This window comes from Zootoca vivipara, chromosome 7 (assembly GCF_963506605.1).
Source record: "Zootoca vivipara chromosome 7, rZooViv1.1, whole genome shotgun sequence".
Classification (NCBI taxonomy): domain Eukaryota; kingdom Metazoa; phylum Chordata; class Lepidosauria; order Squamata; family Lacertidae; genus Zootoca; species Zootoca vivipara.
This window is the reverse complement of record NC_083282.1, coordinates 50,442,702-50,462,681: the sequence shown is the minus strand read 5'-3', so window position 1 is coordinate 50,462,681 and position 19,980 is coordinate 50,442,702. Positions and strand designations below refer to the sequence as shown.

General features: G+C 41.3%; 2 protein-coding genes across 2 annotated transcripts; one reads left to right on the top strand and one right to left on the bottom strand.

Moving 5' to 3' along the window:
* Window positions 1-3,269: 3,269 nt before the first annotated feature.
* LOC118089101 (parathyroid hormone 4-like) lies at window positions 3,270-6,265 on the bottom strand. Its single transcript, XM_035123516.2, has 2 exons — window positions 6,177-6,265; window positions 3,270-3,965 (listed from the first exon to the last, which is right to left on the bottom strand). Exons 1-2 carry the CDS (start codon window positions 6,263-6,265, stop codon window positions 3,575-3,577), a joined length of 480 nt encoding a protein of 159 aa, XP_034979407.1. The 3' UTR covers window positions 3,270-3,574.
* Window positions 6,266-13,217: 6,952 nt separating this feature from the next.
* Window positions 13,218-19,200, top strand: SRSF3 (serine and arginine rich splicing factor 3). Its single transcript, XM_035123491.2, has 6 exons — window positions 13,218-13,413; window positions 14,120-14,327; window positions 15,027-15,161; window positions 17,199-17,237; window positions 18,028-18,114; window positions 18,338-19,200. The coding sequence occupies exons 2-6, from the start codon at window positions 14,122-14,124 to the stop codon at window positions 18,363-18,365; spliced, it is 495 nt and encodes a 164-aa protein (XP_034979382.1). The 5' UTR covers window positions 13,218-13,413; window positions 14,120-14,121; the 3' UTR covers window positions 18,366-19,200.
* The last annotated feature ends 780 nt before the right edge of the window (window positions 19,201-19,980 follow it).

Genomic DNA, 19,980 nt, shown 5'->3' with positions numbered 1-19,980 from the left:
TTTAGAAGGAAAATATCTGTTCAAGGACACTCCACCCACAGAGCTCCCAGTTAGGGATGAATCGACGCTTTCATATATGGAAAGCAAGTCAGGAAGGCTCGTTGGTTCCTCAGGGTGTTTTTCCACAATCCCAAATCCACATAAAGATTGTACAGTATTACAGTAATTTCAAAAGATCCGAGAGTTCTTATGCTGTCTTTTCAAGAGACAGGAACCTGCCTTGTTCCTGATCATTGCACAGTACAGTTCTTGCATTTGGCTTTTCTCTGCTTTTCCAGACATTGGAACTGCACAAATGGGGAAATAGTGATGCTCACTAGTTTTATCAGATCGCACCAAAAACGTTTGCTTTAATTGCTTGTATTGTGGCACTGTAAAAACGCCATATGCCAGGTTTATCCGGCATGCACTCTTGTGGACTTTAGCCTACTTTGTCAGACGCCTATGCCAAAACAAAACTGTACGTAAAGTGCCCAAAGACTTGGTTTTTCCTGCAAGAGGCTAGCTTGGCCACCTCTGTTGAATTTTTAAAAAACATGCAGTTCTTTAAAACCCATTTCCAGAAGAACAAAGGGCAATAGTTTACTTCAGCTCTCTTTTTGTCCTGATGATCTATCTTCTGAGACAGGCACTTGAGGGAAGAACTCTAGACAATGGATTTATGCAACTACTGTAATAGAAGACTTGATACATATCATAAGCCCTACTCTGTGTCTACTAACCCTATGAAGAACCTCTGGTCCCTACTCGTTAATATCCATGAATTGAGGAAGTTGATGCTCTAAAGACTAAATTTTGAAACAAGCAACCATCACTTTATGGTTCAGCTGAGGTGTGTATTTGAGGCTTCAAGAATAGCAGTTGCAGGAAGCTGAAGGCATGGGAAACCAAACAGGTACTGTAATATGCATAGCGTGAAGACACCCCTGCCGCTTCTTGGGTGTAAATGTGTAAATGTGACTTGAAGGGGAATGCGGAGAACAAATTTGCTGTGTTTTAAGCTGCTAATATGTACTGTATATAGCCTCAGATGAAAATTCCAATTCTACTTTTAAATCCACTTACAGGTTGATATTATAACTCAGATGAACAGTGACAGCAAATTGTACATAGCTGTGGAAGTCCCTGTTGCTGCCAACATAGCTATCCAGTGTTTTTTCATTTTAATGGCATTTAAAAACTTTTCCATTTTCTTCAAAAATGCGTAAGCTATTAGCAAAATATAATCTTGCTTTATTTTATTTAGATTTCCAGCATTAATGATATACACCATTTTGATAAATTCCATGCAAAAAACATATATCTTAATGTGTTCCATAACACTGAGGATGGACAGTTTGTTTAAAATGGATCACTGTAAAATATGATCTATCAACATTTCATCATTATCAAAGGATTAATACAGCTTAAGCGTTATATTTAAAGTAACTGAAACCTTGAATGTTTTCAGTGAACCGATTAACAAAGCTATAGCAATACTACATATGTATTTTAGCATTTGTACATATTGTTTAACATATTATTATTAAATATGAAGGGCAAAATGTGTTCTTGCCATTTATTACTCCTTTGGAATGTACAAAGGTGGCTTTGTATAACATCTCAGCCCTGCACTTTTTGACTTGGGAATAAGTCACACTGTGTTCAACGGGGCTTATTTGCTAATAATTGTATTTAGAATTTTGCATTCAGAATTTTGTATATGTTTCCCCAAACTAGTTTAGATCTGAAATATGGCATTAGAAACTAAGAAACCAGTCTCCTTGCTCATGACAAAAATGGGATGTGAAGGCCAGATCCAGCCTCTACTTATGATAGCCGTCAGAGATTTTCCAGGGGAAAATTGAGATATAAAATACAAATGTATTTGCAAAAGAAAAAAACAAGCAAGCTAGAAAAAACAAACTTGTCCCACATTAAGTAATAAGACGCTCAGGCAGAGTCCCCCCAAACAAAATCTGCAAGGTGGTTTAGTATCTGGTGCTTAGACAACCAAAATCTAACCAGTCTGCGACCTGCTCATGGCCAATCGTTGATTATACACTGAATGTCAGTGGTGTACAACAGAGCTTCATATTGTGCATCAGTATGAGCCCATTTTAAATTGTTACATTCACCATCTGTGTAATATGGTTTCTGTATTGTATTCAGGTAGAGTGACTTAACAGCACTGTCTCTTTAAGTGAAAGTTGACCCCTATAATTACCCACTTTCCTAGGATTAGGAGAAACCTGGATGCAGGGTTGTGTTTAGACTAGAGACTCCTCAGGGAGCTGTATTTAACCCACTTTTAATGCAATCTGCACCTCTTATCTATCATAGAATTGTAGAGTTGAAAGAGACCGCGAGGGTCATCTAATCTAACCCCCTGCAATGCAGGAATATTTTGCCCAATGTGGGGCTTGAACCCATGACCCTGAGATTAAGAGTCTGAGGCCCTCCGGACTGAGTCCAATAGACTTTGAACCTCTTCTGACAAAACCTTTTCATCCCTCTGGAAAGTGGGAACCCTCAGCATACTTCTTCCAGAGGTATGTAGTATCTAAAATATTTTGTTCACGCAGCTAACCAGTTACTTGCAACCAGTTGCTTCCAATTCCACAACTTCAGTATTTTTATGTTTATTTCTGTGGGCTTATAGCCGAAATAAAGATCTATCCACATCTTCAGAGTTGCAGCAGAATGTTTTTACATTTAAAAATATGTATATTTGCGCAGCTCTGGGGCTTTCCCTCCACCCGCCCCACAGCCAGCCAGCTAGAAGGGACGTCTCCCTTCTCCCTTGCTGGCTGTGGGGCGGGTAGAGGGAAAGCCAGCCAAACACTTTGCGCCCCCTCTGGCGCCCCCTCACCCCTGCCGTTCGAGGGGGGGAGGGGGTCAGAGCAGCCCGATTTTGGGGTGATCCTGGCGCCCCCTCGCCCCTGCCGGTTGAGGAGGGGAAGGAGGGGGTCGGAGCAGCCTGATTTCAGGCTGATCCTGGCGCCCCCTCACCCCTGCCGGTCGCAGAGGTGGAGGAGGGGGTCGGAGCAGCCCGATTTCGGGCTGATCCTGGCGCCCCCTCGCCCCTGAACGACCATGGCTTTCCTTGCCCCACTGTGGCCCCTCCCCTCCCGTGCCTTGGCCCCGCCCCTTGCCCCTTGCCCCCCCTAATTTTGATCCTGGCTACGCCCCTGGGTGGAAGCAAGAAATGCGTATAAGGGACAAAGAGTGAATACTTTCCACATACCCCAGCAGAACCTGCATGCACAAATACACAGATACCTCAATAATATTGTTCAACAAATGCAAAGGAGTGAAGTAGCAATAATAATATATAGCCCATGGCAATATTGCTAAGAGTTATAAAATATTTGTGCTATCTAGAAAGGAAACTTTTAAGCCCTGCACATTCCTGTATAATAATCGGAATAAGGGGGGAATGTTCTGGCCCTTAGTGAAGCTGCCTTTCAACAATGCGAAGGAGTAGTAAATGGCACAAATGCACATTTTCTTTGTTAATCACCTTTTCTTTTGATCTCCCTCAGTGTATATATCTCAAGTAGCAGATGGACTGCAATAGGTTCAGTCAGAAAATCTATGTCTGGGTGCTGGGATTTCTTTTGCCATCTTGATCTCCACCTTGAAATATGTCAGAAAGATCTTGCAGGTCCTGATTACCTTTTACATTCTTTAGATATTGCAACACATTTGTTTTCCTGAGGACAGCAAAAGGCTCTTCCTTCTCCAGCAATCCCAGCAGCAGTTGCTTCATCATTTCTAGAGACTCTTCTCTGCCAGTTCCATCAGAGAGATCGGAGAGGTCTTGGTTCTTTGGTGAGGTCCATACAATGTGTGCTTGCGGGATGTCCCTGCCCACGGCTGTGTGCACTCCTCCCATGGCTTGGTGGAGCCAAATCAGTCGGTTTAACTCTTCACGGAGATTTCCTTTATTATGCAAGAACTGGAATTCTGCCACTCCTCTCTTACTGAAATGTGAAAAAGCCAGTACTGTGCTTGAGAAGCAGAAACACATTCACAACAAAGCAAGAAAACATTTCAAATATATTAGTTAAAGATGAGGAAACCAAGATCACAAAGGGATTGTGTCCAACCTTGTTGAACTATCTGGTGCCATCTAACTGCTTGCAAAATTAGTGTATGGTATTCCTGGGTCTGAACCAGTGCTGACCACTTCAGACGTTTGACATCTGCATTTCTTATTTTCTTTGTAGAATTGGACTGATCAATGCAAAGTTGACAGTCCCCAAAGCCATGCAAGTCATTGTCCCACAGCTCCTCATCTGCCTTTATTCTAAATTCTTTAGGGCTGGAATCCTATAAACACTATCTCAGAATAAGTTCCATTGAACTCAGTAGGGCTTACTTCTAAGTAGGCATATATAGGATTGGACTGTAAGGCTACAATTCTATGCATGCTTGTTTTGGAATATGTTCCACTGAATTCAATGGAATCTGAATGTTTTCCAGTCTGAATTTGCACGGATGTTTCTTACTTTCCTGTCCCTTGCTAAGAAATCTTTTCATGGCTACCCTCTAGCAAATATTAGATGGCTTTTCAGTGTTGAACAACTTGGAGTTGTTTCAAACTGGGAAACCTAAAATTCAGTAAAGGTTAATCACTGATAGGTGCACAACCAACTTTAAACTAATATATGAAAAGACAGATTACTGTACAAGCATATCAGCATTGTCACTGTTCACATGGCTGTTTCAGGTTATTGCATTATAGTTTCTATCCAGTGACTTTTTTGCAGGATAAAACTAAGGTGGCATAGCTAGTTGTTATTCACAGAACTTGTCTGTTCATTATAGTACCACTGACCAAAGAGAGCCCACTGAGGGCCATACTTGGGAAAGGATCATAAGTCAGTGGTAGAGCACATGATTTGCAGGCAAAACATTCAAGGTTAAACAGCATCTGCAGGTAGGACTGGGAAAGACTCCTATCCAGTTGTGGACAGCATGGATGAGGGTGGCACCTGACCTTCCAACATCTGTGTTTGAGGGGTAGAGTGGCATAGAGGTCAGTGCGGTGCAAACACACCACCAAATGCCTCTGATTGGCTCTGCCAGTGCATTTGTACCATGCTGACCTCCCCACTACCTCACCTCTCCTGCCTAAAACCTTGGAGAGTGGTTAGGGCTGCCAGTCAGTATATAGAGAATGCTTCGCTGGATGGACCAATGGCTTGATTCATTATAAATATGCTCCTGTGTCCTATGCTAGACATGATGATGGCAGTCACATTTGTTCATTTGTTCATTGTGCTCCACCTTTGCAATAAAGTTGTGGTGTACTCCCTGCTCCATAAACTCGGCTAGGAGAAAAGTGCCTGGACTGATGGAGTGCAGGGAGGTAAAAAAGGGGGGGGAGTCATATTTCCTGATCCATGCACCCATTTTCATGCCAAGACTTCCACATACTTTGGCCTGTTTCCGACATAATGGGAAACCATGATTTCCTACTCCATGAAAGAGTACGAGTCTCGAGTTTCTATGCATCTCTCTCCCGTGGCCACAAGGAGATTGGAAGCTTCCATTTTTAAACAAGCCGCAGTTCCTCTTTATGCCCAGGCTGAAGAGATTGTAGAAAGAGGTACTAACCTTATGACCAGCAGACCATGTGAGCCTGAGGTTCATGTGGGCTCACTCATGTGGTGAGCAACTGGTTTCCCATTATATCTAAACCAGGCTAATATATGTGAACAGGACAGACATGTGAATAACATACAGTTTGTAGCTGTCTTCATTGTTTCTGATTTTGCTATGGATTTGTGCTTTGACATGTTAAAAGAGGTAGCTTTCTCGCCCTTATCATCACTATCTAGGAATGAACAGAATATCTCTTTATGGTTTTTGAAACCATCTTGGAAAGCTCTAACAACAGGAAGACTTTGCCCTTTCCCTGAGCTATCTTGTGACTTTCAGTACAGGATACTTGTTTTTAAAAGTATCTTTCAAATTTATCACATTTTAAAGAAAAATCATTTTAAAAATTACAAATGATGCTAAACATTTGTTTGCACGGTGATCTCCTTCAGAAAAATACATATTGTAAAGCATTACTGCAATGTTAACGTTTTACATCCAAAAGTCAACACAGTAAAAAAAAACAAAAAAAAACCCATCATATTAAAATAAAGCTTATCAAAAATTTAACTAAAAAATATTCTTACGTTTTTGTTTCTTGACATGTTGCAAACCAAACAAGAAAAAAAATGGACAAAAATGTCACCATCTGTAGATATCTTTGGGACAAAAGCATCTTCTGTCTTGTAAACTGTTAAACAAGAAGAAATAAGATGGACATTGAAATGCAACTTGCAACTATAACATATTCCACTTAAATAATCGATAGTAAAATTAAATCATAGTGGCAGATAGGAAGTATTGGCCTGAAATATATAATTTTTAAAGAAATATTATTCTTTGCCTTTTCATATTTACTATGACAACAAAAACCAAATAATTTGTATATTAGGATACAAAATTTGAACAATAGAAAACCATCTTTTAAATATATATTCCAAATATTCCTGTCATAAATATATTACTGCAATCTTCACTCAGGTTAGTATTGCCTATGAAAATCAATAGCATAATATGTATATAAAATTGTTTGCTTTTGGGGCGAACAAAACAAATATTCTGATCTGAACCAGAACTGGTTTTCAAGAAATATGTGAATACTGTACACAAAATACATCCTGAATGGCACAAGCCATTGGTTCAATTTTTCCAGTACTATAATCGCCTATTGACAGATTTTGTCAATAATATATTTGGGATATATTTGTATAGCTACATAGAACAGGCAATATCTTCATTAAATATTAGTTGTAAGAAAATATTTAACAGTGCAACCCTATACATGTCTACTCAGAAATAAGTTCAATGGGGCTTATATTCTGGTAAGTGTATATAGAGTTTTAAGCCCAACAGGTTAAAAATAGCAGTGTAATGTAGAGTACTTACTATTTCTCCTTGTATTGGAGTATGGTAAAGTTGATTTGTGGAGTCTTACTTGTTGCTAGCAGATCTCTAGTGAACCTCCTCCTGCAATGACAGTGTGCGCCTTCCTAGCTTCTTTTATAGTTGCTCTGTGGCTACACTTAACAATAGGTGTGAGCTGCGCATCATATTCTATGACTAAGATCTTTTCCTCCTTGTATAAATGAAAGATGTGCTTCTCCCAGAGATAATCAACCTTGGACAATAAAGTTTACTATTTGGCTAGTGATTAAGGCACCAGGACCTCCTGCTTTTGAAATATCTCTCATCCTGTCATTTTCATAGGATCGTAAAATCATGCTATGGAGGTTGGGATCAATAGCAAGGCTGAAGAATGTGAAACTCTTTATCACTGGGGGACTTATTCCAACCATTTTTTGCTGGATAACTTTTGATATAATTTCTGAATCAGCACCACATGTTTAAGGTAAGAATCAGCTTGATTTTTCTAGAAGGCAGCCGGAGAAGTGAAGAACTGAGCATATGAACAAGGCAAGGAGGAATCTTCCTCTTCTTGACATGTTATTGTCAGATTTTGAATTGGACCAGGATTTACAATTGCGCATGGTCACAATATGCCTTCAGTGTCTGGGCTCAGCCTGGAAATATGAAGTGGGATATTAATATATGTATACAACTAAAAATGGAGAAGCATAAATAAAACTTCCTGCTCAGTAGAAATTAAAGACATGCTTCACACAGCCCACCCCAAATTTAAGGTTGGTAATGTTTATCAGTCTTGGTTGAACCATGGTGGCCTCAAAGGCAAACAAATACTTAGGCTCCTCCCAGCAAAGTCTCCAGTGTCACCAACAGTAACTTGCAACCTGACTCAGGACATCACGGTGGTGCAACAGGATGGGGCCTTGCTATTATACATACAATACTTTCCTCAGATGCTGCATAAGCAGATGTCGCTTCCCATCCACAGATCAGAAATGTGTGGAGATGGGGCATAGCTAGAGTCAGAAGATGCAGGGCTGCGAGGGCTCACCTGAATACTATCCCAGCGGTGTTATCTCGGCAGGCCTGTTCTTCTTTCAGCTTTGATATAAGGCAGGAACCTGCTATTCTGAACATCAGAACCGATTACAGGTAGGTAGCCGTGTTGGTCTGATGTAGTCAAAACAAAAAAATTCCTTCCAGTAGCACCTTAGAGACCAACTAAGTTTGTCATAGGTATGAGCTTTCGTGTGCATACACCCTTCTTTCAGATACACTGAAACAGAAGTGTATCTGAAGAAGTGTGCATGCACACGAAAGCTCATACCTATGACAAACTTAGTTGGTCTCTAAGGTGCTACTGGAAGGATTTTATTTTATTTTATCAGTACTGATCTTACATATGTGCCTTTCAGCCTTGCACATAAAAAAAGAATTCTGTTGCCTTCATCTATCGTTTATTTGACACTCTCAGTTTTCCTTCTTTATAGTGGTTTGTCAAGTGCAGGGGCCCCCAAACTCGGCCCTCCAGATGTTTTGGGACTACAATTCCCATCATCCCTGACCATTGGTCCTGTTAGCTAGGGATGATGGGAGTTGTAGTCCCAAAAAACATGGAGGGCCAAGTTTGGGGGTGCCTGGTCTAGTTCCCCAAACCCCTCTTTCACCAAGAACTATTGGTGAGATCTTTATTCCTTGCCAAGGAAGTTCTGCATTCCTCCCATCACAGGGTTCTCTTCACAGATAAATAAATCACAGCTCTATTTTCCCTTGGTTCCTGTCCCCTTGCCCCAACCTCCACTCCACTGCCAGGTAAATGAGTCTGCTTCTTTTCCCAGTACAGTACCCTTTCAGAGCAAGTTCATGCTTCTGAAGCTTTTAGACCCACGTCAGTCTCTTCTCTATGGTAAAGGTGAGTTTCTCTGGGTGTATCTGAGGCCTGTCCCTCCTCTGCTGGCTGCTTCCTGCCTCTATAGTCCAGTGGTGAAGGCAACAGCATATGCATCGCACAGCCACCTGCAGCTGGGGCAAGTTCACTTCCATTTTGGCCAGTCAGCAGAGAGTGGACACCATCAACAGCCACTTGCAGTATTGCCTCTCAGATTTGGATTTCCAAGGCACCTTTCAAGAATTACGGCACAAATAAAATAAGACAATAGAAATGCAGAGCAAATAATATAATACCAGCAGCTAAGCAAGCCTGAACAGAGCCAGTACCTCACAACCTGGACTTCTGCTGACACAACAGGATTTCCTCTGTGCCTGCCCACTGCCCATCTACTCAAATGATTCCCAAAGTGTCCAACACAGATTCTGGGAGTGTGCAGGAGCTGAAAGGTGAGGGTGAGAGGGCAGGAATGCATGAGTGAAAGCCCATTTTGCTAGCACATGGACACCACTGAATGTCATATATCTTTTCTATGCAGTCATATTGGTATAGCTGTTTGTGCCTCATTGCAGCTACAGTTAAATGTAGGATTGTTTTCATGATGTCAATAACAAAAAGTAGTAGCAATGTACAGACCTAACTGGTTCTGCCTTGTACCATCTGCGGCTAGAATTGTTTATTTTGAGTCATTGTGTTCATCAGCTAATCACTACAGGCTTCTAGCTTTGTAACAACTCTGTTCCTGGCGTAAGAGCCATTTATTGAAAAGGTCAAAACTTGTAACCAATTAAAGATTTAAATAGAGGTTGCTAAATTGGTTGCTAAAATCTTGTGATCTCTTTTTAGTTTCCAGGACACCCAAAAAGTTAACATAAATGATGTTTCTGTCACAGCAGCGCTTCCTAGTTACGTGTTTCCAGGCTAATAAGCACTAGCCATAGCCAAGTCTAAAACATCTGATCTTTATGTAATTGAGGGGCAACTACCATTATCATAAGAACTATGATTCCATTTGTCTGAGCAAGTGAATGTCAGCCAGAGAAATTGAAAGATGCTCATTGAATGACAACTTAAAGCATTCTATCATAGACAAAGTGTGCTGCCATGGCTACTCAATTCCACTACCCTTGGGAAGTTGCATCATAGGAAATATTTCAGCAGCTCTACTTTTAGAGAATGGGTGTTGCATCCAGCAGCATTTTTAACTCCCACAGTTATGGAAGCTTCAAACTGTGCTGGCCTTCACTGAACAATAGTTACCAGATAGTTACAAGCTGGCTTCCAGTACTGAGTTCAAGAATATCCCAGGATTGGATAAAAGTGTCTAATGAAGTGGATCATATTGCAGAACAAAAAATCCATTCTAAATCCTAAACCTGCCCTCCATTTTTCTATTTGAAGACTCCATAAAGATGTGATTATATTAAGTGTGGCTAAATTCACCACAGAAAAGCTGTGGAGGATTTTGAAAGCAAACTTGAAGTTTGACCGGCGGCAGCAGCTCTGGAACTTGTGTGGCTTTGATGGAGAAACTGGCCCATTATGTGTTGGCATATCAAAATAATTAGAGAATTTCTATGCTATGCAAGTCAACTTTATTAAATAGTTACCAAAGGACATGAGTTCTAGTTACAGGTAGGTAGCCATGCTGGTCTAACATAGTCAAAAAAAAATAAAAAAAATCCTTCCAGTAGCACCTTAGAGACCAACTAACTTTGTCATTGGTACGAAAGCTCATACCAATGACAAACTTAGTTGGTCTCTAACAGGCACCCCCAAACTTCGGCCCTCCAGATGTTTTGGACTACAATTCCCCTCATCCCTGACCACTGGTCCTGTTAGCTAGGGATCATGGGACTTGTAGGCCAAAACATCTGGAGGGCCACAGTTTGGGGATGCCTGGTCTCTAAGGTGCTACTGGAAGGAATTTTTTATTTTTTATTTTGTTTCAAAGAACATGAGCTTTGGCTTCTGGCAATGTAAGGGAACTTGTAGCAGGATATTGTGGTTTGATATAATATACGTAATCAATGTTTTCTTATTTTTGAAATTGTATGTATCTCTAAATTGTTGATGCTTTTCTTTCAAATAAATAAAATGCCTCCCTTTCTCTGCCAAAATGTTTTGCATTTGATGTACATTTCAATGACCAGGTGCTTACCCAAGTTTCAGTTTCCTTGGAATGAGGAACAGCAGAGACTATGGTGTCTTTAGGATCAATGGTTTATTTACACATACAGTATACACCACCTGAGCTTGAGACAGAAATCAGGCATAGCTCTGTCTTCCAGCTTCTAGCTTACACCACAACTCTCAATTCTTGCTTTTGTCTTTCTAACTACCAGTGAGTCGAGTGGGGACCAACCCACTATTTGTTATCTGGCACAGAACCACTTCCTTTGTTACCTAATGGCACATACTTAGAGGGCCATTACCTCACCAGGAAGCTAACCTGGCTATTCCAGGAATTAGAAGGAAGGTCAGGCATACAACCTACCCCACCTAACTCATAAAATTATATTAAGAGCACATGACATGTCCAGCTTTTTACATACCATTCATGCGGGGGGCGGGGACGGGGGGAACTAGTTGCCTCCATATCCATGATATCTTTATAGGCCTTGTGGCCTCCTGGGGTTTTAACCTAGAATAACTTCAGACCACTCTACAACATAAAGCAGTCCTGTGTGGGTGACTAAATAGCAGAGGAGCTATGGATTATTCAGATAGAAAACTCTGGGGAAACAGGTAAGAAACCGGCTTTTATCTCCAGAAAAGCAAACAGGTTTCTTTGCTTGCCACTAGGTGGCAGACCGATAGGGTCACACATACGATGCAATCTTCCAAATGTAAGGATTCACAAAAGTGTACTTTTAGAAGTATAAGTCCCAAAGAGGAGGAAGGAGAGGTCACACAACAGAGCACTCAAATGAAAAGAGGATATTTCTTTCACCACATGGCAATAAGCCTGCAGAAAGGACCCTGTTTAAGATGCTCAGGGAATATTTTTTTCTTTCTGCCAAGCAACCGAGAGGGATTAGGAGGACACATGAAAAGGGGAACCACAGCTACGGTACACACTATCACAAATTGCTAGGACTATCCCATAATGGTGCCATACACAGGACTCAGGGTTGGGAAGCAGGTGATGGGATTTTGACCCGCACTAAGGAAAAATGGCCTCACTCATCTTTTGCATACCTGGCCAAAAACTGTCAGATTACAGGGGTGCCAACTTGAATAAAATATTTGGGGACCTAGGTAAGCCCTTCCCCACATAATCACATGATGGGGCACACCCACACTATTTGAATGGCAACGGCCATCAACTTTGTTTAGGGTGGTGCCCCCCGAAATATTCTCTGGGGGGGGGGCAAAGGGACCTCGGCCCCTAGGAGTTGGCAAGTAGCATCCCAAAACACTTTGCTCTCATCACCTCTCTGCACAACTTGCCAGCCAACGGTCTGCCTCATCTGTCACAGCAGGGGCAATAACCATCCCACACTTGCCTTTAGAGGCCTGCATCCCATCTAACCGAACACAGAATGGAGGTACCACTCTCTCTGACAGCATCAGATTCCTTGTCCTTCCTATTCCGAGGCCAGCTGAAGCCAGATCAGGTGTGGGAACGGGGGTCCCTATCTACCAACCCCTCTAGGAACAAAGTCACAGCACAGTTGGCAAAATTATAGCCCCTTTCGTACAGCACCTGGGATGGGCAACATTCCTCTGCAAAGGGAAAACATAGCTCTTCGGAAACAAGCCCCACTTTGTAAATCGTTAGGAGAAAAGAATCAGAACTGCGGCCGCCTTAAATTCCCTTTTAAGGATTAATGGCGATGTGGGTCCCCGTCCCCCCAATCCAGTGCGGGTTCAGGCTAAAGCTGAAGCGAGAAATGCCGCGCCTCTAAAAGAGGGAAACCCTTTGAGCTCATCCGGGAAATTTGAAAAGCGGTTGCATCGAAGTGGACATAGAGCAGTTGAGCGAAACCCCACCGGCTTTTAGGAAAATACCGGGACACCTCCTGCCCCACACGTTTCCACCATAAGCCCGGCCTCTTCCTAAGCCTCCGTAAGGCACTGTCCGCCGCGCCCCATCCATTCTTGTCCCCCCCCCCGCGCCCCACCTATTCTCTGGTTGCCACGGTGACACTGGCCCGGCCTACTGGGCAATAGGAGCAAGGCACTACTAAGCGAACAAGAAGCGTCAGGAAGGATCTGCTCCTTGAGGCGGAGCAGTCTCTCTGAGAAAGGGGGTAGGGTGCAAAGAACCGTCGATCACCGGAGAAGCGACGTGTGATTGGTGAGAATCCAGATCACGTGCTAGATGGGCAGGACGTATATAAACTCGGGGTGTGTAGCCGCCTTCCGCCATTTTGTCCAGTGCGACGAAGTGGGAGCGGCGGCGGAATCGAGTCTTGGCGGGAAAACGGGCGACGCAGCGATCAAGCTTGGTTGCTGAGGGGCGAGAAGCGAGGAAGACGGCGGAGGCGACCGGACAAAAAATATATATCATAAAACCGTGTAGCGGTTACTCGCGAGAGTCCGTCACACTCCTGGCCCGGCAGCCGGTGAGGGAGGGGCTTGGTCGGGATGGAAGGCCTCGCGGTTGCGGCAGCGGACAAAGAGCCGCCGCCATTTTGTGTGGTTGAATTAACGTCAGGTCTCCCGCCGGGATGTTGGTCCCGGGGAGGAGATGAAAAGGGAGGCGGACTGCTTGAGTGTGAGGGGCGGCGTGGTGGGTTTTATATGCGCAGGCTCGAGTCGAATTGAGGGAGAATTGTGAGGACCGGAGGCCGCCGTTATGGGCGGGAAACCGCTCAGTAGTAGGCGCGCCAGTTACCCAAGGCGTAAGAAGCCCCTTTCGTCTCCTCGTGAGCGAGCCTGAGGCCCAGTTCAAATCACCACAGGATCCCTTGAAAGAGGCCTGCTTTGGGGATCTGAACACAACACGCCCTTCCAAGACGAGTTGTCAACCCCTGGACGCCCTCAAATGGGGGAAAGGATCGACAACTCCTTTCTTATATCGCGATCTCTTAATTTTGACTTCACTCATGTGTTTCAAGGGCATGGAGTATGGGTCTTCAACATAAGATTATTAGTACTTTGGAACAATGGATTATATTTCTAAGTTCCGCGTTGTAAGTCAAGTCATCCGCACTGTATTTTCAAAATCGTGAGCCTGTTATAAATATCTTTTTATCCAAAAGGTTCCCTCACTATTTAATAAATATTATGAGCAGAAGGCAAACCAGTTTTTCTTTGCATATTTTTCAGAGATGCATCGTGATTCGTGTCCACTGGACTGCAAGGTTTATGTAGGTAACCTTGGGAACAATGGCAACAAAACTGAATTGGAACGAGCTTTTGGCTACTATGGACCACTACGCAGTGTGTGGGTTGCTAGGAATCCCCCTGGTTTTGCTTTTGTTGAATTTGAAGACCCACGTGATGCTGCTGATGCAGTCAGAGAACTAGATGGGAGGTAAAGATTCACTTACATTTGGGTTGAGCTTGTGTGTATACTCTGATCTATTAATGTAATATGCTGCTTTGATTGAAAAGAAATTGTCATTAGATTTATTATTTTCTTGGTCACAAATAGCCTGGCTTCTGTACCTGGAGATCTAAGAGAAATAGAACTGATTTTCTGTTGGGGGCTGGGGAGTAATTCATACTAACAGTCTGTTAGATTTGTGTGAAATGTAAACCATTTGATTGTGCAAGAAAAGTTTATTTTGAGTACAGTTTAAACATGTTGCATATTATTCCTGAGCTGCTAGATTTTGCACAGCTACACGTTTTGGAAACTGGTTGTGAGCTCTTGCGATTCTGAGTGCCCTGTTTCAAACATTTAATTATTATTTTTTAAATGGAAATACGCTCAACATTGCAGGCTCTTAATGGTTGATTTAAAAACATTTTTATTTTGACATCTATAAGAAGCCTGTAGCTGAATATGCGTTCTATATGATCAAAACAATTTTAAGTGCTGGCTACTTCTTAGGAGTGAAATACTGGTCCCCAGTCTAATTTTCAGTTAAGCAAAACAAAGTTAGACTGATTTTGTATGGTTTTTGTGTTGAAGAATAAATAACTAGGGAAATACAGGGGTACTAGTTGAAGTGTCTGGCTTAGTTTAATTGGGCTGTTAGATATAACGACTCTTCCCTTTTTCTCTTAGAACACTTTGTGGGTGTCGTGTCAGGGTGGAACTCTCCAATGGTGAAAAACGTAGTCGGAACCGTGGACCCCCTCCCTCATGGGGTAGACGTCCTCGAGATGACTATCGCAGGAGAAGCCCTCCACCTCGCCGCAGGTATTTAGGAGCAAAGAACTTGTATAGTAATGTTGGCAGTATTACCATTTGGCATAATAGACTTTTTTATAAAAACTTGTTTGTCTATACCTAGCCAGACACAGAATTTTAAAGCATTGAACATGTGTGTGTTAGAGGGATACATTGTGTTGAACACTGACTTTTATCCTTAGGTGTCTATACCAGTTGATAGTGCCCTCTAACACGGATTATCATCTTTCCTTCTGAAGTCTGTTCATCTTCTAGTCACTTTCTTTTTCTTCCCAGTACTCCAACTTGGTTTTTTTTTCTTTCTTTTCTTTACACCATTGTTGTAAACATTGCATACAACAGCTTGGCTTTTTCACCCACTCGAGATTTTTCCACTTTAGCACAATGATGCCAGGCAGGCAACTGTTTTTAAAATGCTGAAGCAATGAACAGTTGCTTAGCTAAATCTGACAATAGTAAATCTATTGAAGTATAACCAACTTTTGAGTTATGCAGGAATAAATTTCAAAATAAAGCAGGTTTTTACAAGTAATGCATTCTCTGACCCTGACAGATTGGTTGGGTGTTTATTAGTCATACTTAAGGTCTTTATTTCTGCAATGGCTGATTTTAGCCTGTTTCAGGTAAATAAAGTCCATACAAGATAAGAGAGTGAAATCTGTTCCCTTTCACTGTAGAACACAATAGGAGTATTTGTTAGCTAATAGATGGTTGTACTGATGGCTTGTTTTTCATTTTTTTATGCTTTTTTTGGTCCATCTATTAATAAAAATGAACCCGTTACAGAGTCACCATCATGTCTCTTCTCACCACCCTCTGAGTCTGCATTAGCCAGTCAACTAGCCCTTTCAGCGTCATGTGACCAGCGCGCCCCATTCAGCTTGGCTGGTGTCGTTTCACATGACCCAGGCATGGCCAGTCGTCAGGTTGCACCGCCCTTTGGTTCCCGAGCATGCTGTTTTCTCTCAGCCTTCTCTCCAACCTTAACCAAATCGGCAGCAGCCACCTCGACCGCCCACACATTCCCGGCCAATCAGCTCAGCTGTTTATTTACCAAATGTCTTCACAACAACTACAGCAGCAGCCTTCGGCTAACAAAAAAGCAGGAAAAATCCACAACACCCCCTTCGCCAACCAACTAAATACAACGCAACATCTGGCAAAACCTTTTCAGCAAATTCTTCTTGGCAGTCAGTCCGGCAGCCTCACCTCACCATTTCTAGCTTGTTGAAACCAAAAACTAGTAAGTTTTTCCTGCTTATACAGTTTACTGCTGGTAAAAATAAGGAGTAAGCGGCTTATAAGTAATTACTTTTTCTCAATCAAAGGCTGGCTGTGCATAATTTCGTGGTAACATACATATGTTGCTTGAATAAAACTTTTAAGGGTGTTAAGGAAACTTAATATAAGAAACTAAACTGCAGTATATTTGCATGCGAGATGGCAAACTACATTTAATTGCTAACTTAGTTCTTCCTTGCAAAGATCTGCCAACTCCTTTCACCTTTAAACTGTTTTACTAACAGTTTTCGGAACTTAAAACAATTACTTTTGGGATAAACTGGGCAAACTAAGGTTCTTTAGACTAAACACACTATGACAGTTTTAATTTTTACATTCACAAATATGCAGTTCTAATGGTGTTTAATGGCTTTGTCACAGTGTGCATTAGTCTTTCACTTGGTACCTTGTGTCCTGTTGCGGACTTTTACCTTGCATGGGTTCCAAAATACTGGTTTATACCAATTTTGGGACTACTTGTGGGACATGAGTATAGTGTTCTAGGCAGTGGATTTAGTTCAGATGGAAGTGCTGCATTGGACAGGTTTGCTTATGACATGGTGTTAGTTAAAGCAAACTCATGGTTGGAAGCGTGCTGATCACACTGAGTTTTTAATGCCTGAATCTTTCCATTTTTCTGGACGATGAGTGCCATGTTATTTGGCACGCTCACTGGGCCCAACAGTGACTTGACAAGTTGGGAATTGCCTCGCCCCACTAATGTTGAATTGATGAAAATACTCACTTTTCTATTTTTGATTGTAGATCTCCACGAAGGAGAAGCTTCTCCCGTAGCCGCAGCAGGTAAACTATTGGTGCTGCTTTTGGGTTGTCTGGATCATGAGTAGGCAAACTGAGGCCAGGGGGCTGGATCCGGCCCAATTGCAGTCTAAATTGTCCTGTAGATGGTCAAGAATCAGCGTGTTTTTACATGAGTAGAATGTGTCCTTTTATTTAAAATGCACCTCTGGGTTATTTGGGGGGCATAGGAATTGCTTCATCCCCCCCCAAAAAAGTATAGTCCAGCCCCCCACAAGGTCTGAGGGACAGTGGACCCGGCCCCCTGCTGAAAAAGTTTGCTGACCCCTGGTCTAGATAGTGCTTATAGAATAAGGGACTCCCCACCCCCTTAAACAGGTGGGACATTTCATAGCCCAAAGGACAGTTTCAATTATGTACTTGAAGTGCCATAAATCTCCGACTTCTTTGAAAGTGTACTTGGCTAGGACAGTTGTCAGTGTGCTGTGTTAAAATGCATGCCAAATGTGTTTATTAAAAGTATGGTTTGAATTCAGCTTTAAACAATTTTAAAAGTTTTTTCTGGCATCAAATGCTATGATAAACTAAGATACATTTTGTTTTGAATCCAGTATCAATGATGAATTACATATTCTAAAAAGTGCTTCATAAACTAAGACTTTCAAGCATGTTTACAAGCACTGTACTAGTTAATGCACTGGTACCATGTAGTACTCAAATAGAAAGTAAAAGCTACAAGAAAAAGGTTATTCAAGGAGAGAGATTTGAGTATGCTGTTTTTCAAGAATTGCATGAAAAATATATTCTCTTGAAATCCTGATTGTTCCTTTTATAGGTCCCTTTCTAGAGATAGAAGGAGAGAGAGATCACTGTCAAGGGAGAGAAATCACAAGCCTTCCCGTTCATTTTCCAGATCTCGTAGGTAAGAACCCTTCCGTAACCTTAATGTTTGAATACAGACATTTAATTCTGTAGCATATTTACTAGAGAAATGTCATTTTCACTAGTGCACTAATTAAAAGCCTTATAATATGTGTATTTGTCTAGTTGAAATTTCAGATGTATGAACTCAAGGCAGTGTTTAAATAATGATACTGAACTACTTCCATTGTTTGACTGAGAATCTCGATGTATATTCTATCTAGCCGTTCCAGGTCAAATGACAGGAAATAGAACTTCAGGAACAGCAGTGTACAGGAAGTCCTATTAGATCTGAAGAAAGGAGTATGTGAAAGGAGTATGTACAGAACATTGTTTTCTTTTAAGACTTCATAAGCTTGGTGCATTTTTAAAATGTTTTAGCTGTCAAATTTTGTTTTTCTTGTCTCTTGTAACAGGTGACAAATGTAACAGTTGTGAATCTGTATATGGTTCTGAGCAGGTCATATGAATTGTAATAACTTGTTGCTTTACAGTGTACCCTTAAGCATAACTTTGATTTGCATTAATGTTTAGCTAATAACCTTGCATAGACTTGCCAAATAAAACCTCAAAAGCCATGCAAGTGGCAAATGTTCTTCATATAAATAATTGTGTTCTGGAATATCTGCAGGATCTAAACTTGAAAGGAAGTACACGACACACATGACCTTTTAATCCTGAGCATTTGCTACAATCACAAATGGGCAATCTATGCAGGGTGAGAGCAGGGTTAATGGACAGGATAAAACCAATAGTAAGCAAAAGGGTTATGAAAGCCTTGTAGGAGCTATATGTTTTTGATACTGTTTTAAAAGTTCTGATTTATACCAGTTTAGTCAGAACTACCTTCTACCATGTAAAAGTGTAGATTAAGTTTTGTATCTTTGTGTGGATCAGTACTTGCTGCTGAAATATGAACTGCCTAATCTGTTCATTATAGAGCAGACCAAAAGAACAGATGACTAGCTTAAAGGATTTGGGTGCATAAGGGTACATTGTAGATGCGAAATTTTCTTATTGTGCATAAGTTGTCATGTCACTGTAAACTCTTTGAGATCTTTGGATTAAAATTTTGGTTACAAATCGTTCTAAGTATTTAACTTTCGTATTTTGACATACTTTCATGCAAATATAACATTCAGATGGACTTGTGTACAGTTTAATTCAAATCTGTTATTGTGAACAATTTGAAGCCATAATCAAATTTCACTGTGTTAATGTTTGGATAAAGAGCTATTCAGAGAACGCTCATACATAAGTAACAGACCACACATAGCTCCTTTTAAGATACCTCTTCAAATACCTAGAGGCAATGGTCTCGGTCATCATCTATATGCTAAAAGATGGCTACTTACTACAACACATTCACAACAAGTTACAATAATGATTGACTTAGCATGCTACACTCCAATGAGCATTCATTTTAGTAATGAAGCACTCAAACTTGTATACCAAAAGTGAACTTGCTATGCAGGGATTCAAGTTAAGCATAAAAATTAAGCTTTGTAATGCCGACAAAGCTTTAAATGCTCTGCATTAAAACAAATGTTGCATGCAACGTTTATCCATTGGTCTTGTGCCCAGAAAATAATTGGTCTTGTGAATTTTAGATTAAATCCATACTACTTGAAAACATTTGGTTTAATTTCATTATCTAGCCTTTTAACGAAAATTACATGGTCATCCATACCTTTTAGATATTTCTGGCTTGCCTTACTCTTACATATGTGGAGGAGACAATGATGTTAACTTCATAATGATGTGATTTATTACAAGCAATGTGCTTAAACAGAAAACCCATTATAAAAAGCTTTACTGGTGATTAGGTACATAGGCTGGCACTTTAAACCTCCTTTTAGGTGTAACG

Excerpts from the sequence above, each read along its gene's own strand:
- LOC118089101 (XM_035123516.2), bottom strand. The coding sequence starts at position 6,265 with ATGCTTTTGTCCCAAAGATATCTACAGATGGTGACATTTTTGTCCATT. Across the intron at positions 3,966-6,176 it reads ACATGTCAAGAAACAAAAAC|TAAGAGAGGAGTGGCAGAAT; the intron begins GTAAGAATATTT and ends TTCACATTTCAG.
- SRSF3 (XM_035123491.2), top strand. The coding sequence starts at position 14,122 with ATGCATCGTGATTCGTGTCCACTGGACTGCAAGGTTTATGTAGGTAAC. Across the intron at positions 14,328-15,026 it reads GTCAGAGAACTAGATGGGAG|AACACTTTGTGGGTGTCGTG; the intron begins GTAAAGATTCAC and ends TTTTTCTCTTAG. Across the intron at positions 18,115-18,337 it reads TCATTTTCCAGATCTCGTAG|CCGTTCCAGGTCAAATGACA; the intron begins GTAAGAACCCTT and ends TATTCTATCTAG.